The following is a 6,324-nucleotide window of genomic DNA, read 5'->3' as shown; positions in this document are numbered from 1 at the left end:
TGAGTTGCCCATCCAGCCCAGCCCTTAGGTCAAGACAGCATCCATTTGTAGCAGAAGGTGGTGAGATCCGTCATTGACGCCCAGAATGGTGGGCTATGCTGAGGTGGAAACCTCAGCTCATTCATTTTAGAAATGTTTTAAACAAGTTCGTCTTAAAATCAAACAAGTCAAACAGAACAAATGGATTCTGGGATTGTGCTCCTCAATTAAGAGTTCTATTTAGAATTTAGTCTCACCGAGTTTGAAGCCCAGTAATCCAGCTTTTCTTTGTAGTTTGAAGGGTAAGTTGATGGCAAGTAATGTGGTTCCACTTAGGATCAGCAGAGGATTTGAGAGTTCCCCTGATTTCTCAAGATCTCACCCTCTACCACTTCAGATTAAAATCATGGCCCTGGCTGGACATGGACAAAAAGAGAGAGAAAGGCCCTAATTTCTAATAAGGGCCATGTAATTATTATTTTCTAATGGGCAGATGGGGACTATCTGGTGGGGGAAGGCCATCTATTACTGCAGGTGCTTACACATGTGCAGAACTTGTGTGAGCATTCATGTCCAGTTTTGCTTTACCACCAGCATACTTGTTCTTGCTCTCACACTCTCTCACTTTCTTATGTTTTATGAAAATATATATCTTATTATAAAGGTAGTATATGATAGTGGATGCTACTGGCTCGCTACTCAAATCCTTTATGGATCTCTTTTTAGCATTTCTGTGCCCCCTTTTGGGTTTTCATTTTACCACTAGAGGCCCAACACATGAAGATTCATGCAAGAATAGGCCTTCCTTCCCCTGGCTGCCGGCACCGCCTTTGCTCCGGCCCGGAGCCACCTTTCTGCCTTAGCTCCAGCCAGAGCCGCCTTCCACCTCTCGCCTTGTCACATCAATTTGCATATTCCCTCCTTATTGGCCGTGGGCGCCACCATCTTTGTTGTGGAGTTACAGTCAATTTGCATATTCTGTCTTTATTAGATAGGACTAGGTGCCTGCAACTTTCCTTCAGGTGTTGGATGCACCTCTCCGGAAAACACTCGGAGCCAGACTGCTGCTTCCTTCCCACCAGGGTGGTTCCTGACAAATGACTGATGGGGGCCAGGATGAGAAAAGCCCTACTCCTTTGCTCCCAGATTTAACTAATCCTCTGGAGTGTCCCCGTGGGAGGAGGCTGACTCTACCCTCAAGGGACTTGGCCTGGCATCACAGACTTCCATGGTGACCTCCCATTCTCTGCCCTACTGCCCCACCCTGTAGCAGACTTCTCTGGAGCAGTTCATTTTATTTATTTTATTATTTTTTTTATTATTTTTTTTGTTAATACTAAATACTATTTTTCTCTTAAAGCAAGATAATTCTGGCATTTCCAGTGTCAGGAAGCACAAATACTATTAATCATTCTTTGCACTTAGAAGTTCCTCTTTATCTTGTCCTGAAGGATGAACAAAAGGTTGAGGTGTACGGTTCAGAAGGTAAACTGCAGCATGAAGACCACCTATGTTCACCCAAACAGTGTGTACTTTGCGCCATACATGTTCCATTCCAGATAATGCCTTGGTAAAGCATTTCTTGTCCTGAGTAAGTAGTGCAGCTCTGCCTGTCCCTGGTTTACAGATACGGCTCATCTCCCATAGGCAAGCTGGGTAAAGGTTCCAGTTTCTTTTCTTAGAGCCCATCCTTTTTCCAAAAGGCATGTCTGTTACAATAATGTCCACAGAGCCAGTTCTCAATGGCAGATTGCAGATGTCCCACTGAATAGCATCTATGGGCAAGCCCCAGGACAATTTGCCTTCTTTAATTTGGCTCTTGGTCAGTAAAGATGAAATGTTATTTGCTGCTCTATTCACAGCCAATGGATTATTATCACCAGCAATATGAAAGCAGTTAGACCATTCAGTAGCCCCCTCTATTGGTATTGCCCCTGTTCCACACATCGGATCAACTATTCTATCAGAAGGTTGAGGAGAACAGAGCCTGAGCATCCCATAAGCAAGAGTAGATCTTAGAGTTTAGGTCCAAAATGTGTGATATTTCTTCGGTGGAGGCTCTCTTCTGTCAATGCGATTCCCACAATGACTTCATTATCATGGATATTCAAAAGCACCTCCACATCAAAGTTGGTCATGTCAGCCTTCCACTTAAAATAATCTTGAACAGCACCCCCAAAATCTCTTGCAGCCTCATTTGAGGAAAAGCAATGTTTCTCTCCTGCCCTGTTGCATGTGACTCTAAACTTGAGCACTTCGGGATCAGTGTCTTCTTTTAAGCTCTCATCAGTCTCATTTCTGCAAGATGCCAAAACATCACCTACTAATGTTGATATCTCTTCTTTGATGGCTGGCTTTTCATAGTAGTCTAAAATATGTGAATCTAAGGAATTATTAGACAACTCTTTTTTGACATCTCTCTCCTCTCTTTTGTCTCGTCCATTATCAGTCTTCTCTTTACTTAAATTCTGATTTAACTTTTTGCGCTTTGTGGTTTTTTTTTCTTGAAACTGGTGTTAATTTTCCATACTTTTAAAGGGTCTGACCATGGAAGCTTCCCAGCCAATTCTTCAAAATCCTTGAGGACTTTTTCCTTTGTTTCTTTGAACTGGAAATCTTTAAGCTCCTGAACAACCACAAATAAATTATCAACTGATCTCAGACGATGAACCTGAGCCAAACTTTCCGCTGAAATGTCAAAATATATCTTCCCCGATCTTTGCTGATTTTGCATGATGACCTCAATTTCTCTCTCACTTCATCTGCAGCTGCTTGCTCAAAACCAGTAGGTACAGTGGCTCCAATAGTGACTCGAAGATGCTCGGACTCACTTCTGGGGACACTTTCTGTCATGTGTATACCCCTCTGCTTCTCATGAAGGTTCACATGCAAAAGTTGGTTAGTGGCTTCTTGAACATCAGACATGTTGGCAGTGCTTCCAAGATTCGGCCCGCAGCGCAGACCCTTCCGGCTCCCGCACGCCGCCGACTCAACGTGCTCAGGTCACGCAGCCTGGAGCAGTTCATTTTAAATCATTTGCACTCAAACACCAGTCAGGGCTGTTGTCTGCTTCTGGTGAACCCAACCAAAAATTTTTGTTTATTATTTTTAAATATTCAGAAATGTTTATAATAGTCATTCTCACCCCTGCCTGCTCACACAGTAAGAGGTATTCACTGTTAATAGTTTAATCATGTGTACCCTTCCAGAAATTATGGCTATGTATGCTTTTATCATCATTCTTATATCAGTAGAACATAATGTTCTATAACATAGTTTAATGTAATAATATATTGTGGCCATTTTAATACAATGTAGAATCATTTATATCTTTGGAAAGCCTTAGTATTTCATGGCATTGATGAGCCATAATCATTTAATCAGTCCCTTATTAATTTTTTAATTGTTTTTGAAGTATTTAAAAAATTTTTAATCTATAAAATAAATTCATAAGATTTAAAATACTAATTCAGTGCTGGGAATATACAATATTAATTTGGATAAATATAAATTTTCCCTTAAATGACTACTGAAATGCAGTGCCACTTACAGTGTATATGCATACCTATATCTTTATCCAGATAGTATATTTTAAAAATTTTGCCAATCCATTAGAGGAAAACACCTCATTATTTAAAAAATTCCTATAAAGCCCAGCTAAAGTGGCTCAGCTGGTTGAGCGTAGTCCCGTGCACTGAAAGATTGCAGGTTTGATTCCCAGTCAGGGCACATATCTGGTTGTGTGTTTGATCCCCAATCAGGGAGCATACAGAAGGCTACTGATCTATGTTTCTCTCTCACATCTATGTTTTCTTTCTCTCCCTCTTCCTCTCCCTTTTCTTATCCCTTTCCGTCTCTTCCCCCCTCCCTTCTTCGGGTGAGGTTTTAAGAAGAAATGTACTATAGATAACTTATTAGGAAGGTGAAGTGTGTTTTCATAATTAATAACAATTTGTTTCTTATTTTATGATTTTCTTTTTTAAATAATTCCCCATTTTTCAATTCATTTTTCTACAGACTTTAAACTTCTAATTACATTTTGTATTATTCTTGCACAATTGTTTATTTAATTATTCCTGAACACTTTATGTATTAAGGCATTGTTGTGGATACCATTTCTATGCCTGACATTTAAAAATTATTTTTTGCTGGAATATGATGAGAGCTATTTATTTTAGTACATTTGTTTGTGTCAGTTCTATTTCTGAACTGAATTGTTAGTTTTAATAATTTTAATTGGATTTTTTGGGGTTTACATAAGACAATCATATTATCTATAAATAATTTTATATTTGTTCTTTGTATTGAACTTTTATGACTCTTAAATTCAAATTTATTCTGTTCATGTACTGGGTAGAACCTTCAAAATATTATTGACTAACACTGTGAAAGTGGATATGTTTTCTTTATGATTCCAACTTTAAACTACTAAATATGATATTTACTTTTCATTTCTAATAAATAATTTATCAAGTTAAGAATGTACTTTTTCCATATTAAAGTAAATTGATGTTGATCATAGAAGTTGATTTCAGATACATTTTATCATTCCTCAAAATGATGCTGTTTTTAATGTTAACCTGCTTATGTTTATTTATAATAGGTTTCCTAAAATTAAGCTATTTAAAACAACGTTAAACTATGTTTTAATAAATGGATAAATGTGTTTTTATGTTTAGTATTTTATTTAGGAACACTGATTCTATATTCATAAATAAAATATAGCAAAGTGAAACATCAGGTTTTGCCTTGGGATTATTCTAGGGTCACAATTAGAAAAAAAATCTGTTTTTTTCCCTCAGTTCTGGGAGAAGTTAAAATAATTAATAATTGCTTTTCCCTTGGAAGTTTGTTGGGAGTCATTTTAATTCATTTGAGTCATTTTCTTTCAGGCAAGGAGATCTTTTTATAAACATTTCATTTCCTTTATGGTTACTTATCCATTCAGACATTTTTCTTCAACCTTTATGGAATTCCTTTTATTAATTTTAAAAGAAAATTGTGCATTATTTGTGTATCTTCAAATTTATTTAGTATACATTTGTATATACTATTACCTTGATTAAAAAAAACACACAATTTACCCCATTCCTGTGAATTAAATTCCCCATATTTAGCCCCTAAGTTTGTATTAATTGTTTTGGGACAATAGTAGCTAAGGGACTGCCTTTATTCTCTCTACAGGTCTAGCAGTGTAAATAGAAGCTTTCAGTGGCAGATTCCATAGTTACTAGTAAGTAAGTGGCCCAATGTGAATGAAGCCTCAGTCCTCTTTCTGCTCAATGGCGCACCTTGCAGCATCCTGGTAGCTGCCTTAGTTAGTGCCTGTGGACAAGGCACTTCCAGCTCCTCTTTGCCATACTTGGGGGTGGAAGAGGGTACTCTGTGGTGGGGTACACCCTGGCTTTCTGGGCTTAGGTGCCTTTGTTTGGTTACAGACTGCTCAGCACACTTGGTTTTTCCATCATCTGATTCACTCTTCTCTATCTTCTAAAGGTTCTCAAATTTTGTTGATTCTTGGCATTCATTCTGATTTTCACATTTCTAGTTCATTTCCTTGGAAATTTGGGAAGGAGACAAGGTAAATATATTCACCCAGCTTTCTTTATTGCAACTGGAAATTTTTTAGTCATTTCTGGCACATCTTTCTTTATCCTCTACAATATCCATTCAGTCACAAAATCCTATGAAAATTTTCTTCCAAATCCTTCTGTAAACTGTCTCTTCCCTCCAGCTGCTGCCATTTCATCACTACAGCAGCCTCCTCACTGGCTGACTTTATTCCAACACGAGCTTTCTAAATTAATTTCATATGTCATAGAATCATCTTTCTTAAATTCTCTTTTATTATGCCACTCTACTATTAAGAATTGGATTGCAGTTCCTTTTTTTTTAACACATTGAGTCTAAATTTCTTTTTCTGGTTTTTCAGCTTTGAATCTCTCATCCACTATTCATCACATACTCTTAACTGCAGTCAGGTCTTTATTCTTAATACTCCACAAATACTTCAGAGGACAGGGAAAGCATAGGTCTTGATGTCAGACTGACTTGGTGCTTTTATCTCGAGCATCTTGATGAAACCAATAAATCTCAATTTCAATTTCTTTCTTCAGAAAATAATGATAATTGTAGCTATCTCTTATGATGTCTATATATAAAAATGTAAAACGCCTAGAACCTAGCACTAGCTTAATAAAGGTCAGTTTTTATTTTCACCTGCAACAGCTTAAGTTCTTTGTGAGCAAGCAACAGAAACTGACTCTGATGAACTTAAGGAAGAAATTTATGAAAGCAGGGCAGCTTACAGAAAAGGTTGAAGAACCAGGCATTTCTAGAGCAGAA

The 6,324-nt window shown here is 37.5% G+C and overlaps 1 protein-coding gene across 1 annotated transcript; it reads right to left on the bottom strand.

Annotated features, from left to right (window-relative positions):
- Nucleotides 1–1,310: 1,310 nt before the first annotated feature.
- LOC114232174 (tRNA (guanine(6)-N2)-methyltransferase THUMP3-like) lies at nt 1,311–2,967 on the bottom strand. Its single transcript, XM_054723104.1, is given in 4 exon segments — nt 1,311–2,003; nt 2,006–2,471; nt 2,474–2,694; nt 2,697–2,967. Coding segments are annotated over 4 exon segments (1,515 nt in total). The 5' UTR covers nt 2,905–2,967; the 3' UTR covers nt 1,311–1,383.
- Between the last annotated feature and the right edge of the window lie 3,357 nt (nt 2,968–6,324).

This window comes from Eptesicus fuscus, chromosome 11 (assembly GCF_027574615.1).
Source record: "Eptesicus fuscus isolate TK198812 chromosome 11, DD_ASM_mEF_20220401, whole genome shotgun sequence".
In the NCBI taxonomy this organism is placed as follows: Eukaryota; Metazoa; Chordata; class Mammalia; order Chiroptera; family Vespertilionidae; genus Eptesicus; species Eptesicus fuscus.
This window is presented reverse-complemented; position numbering and strand designations above follow the sequence as displayed.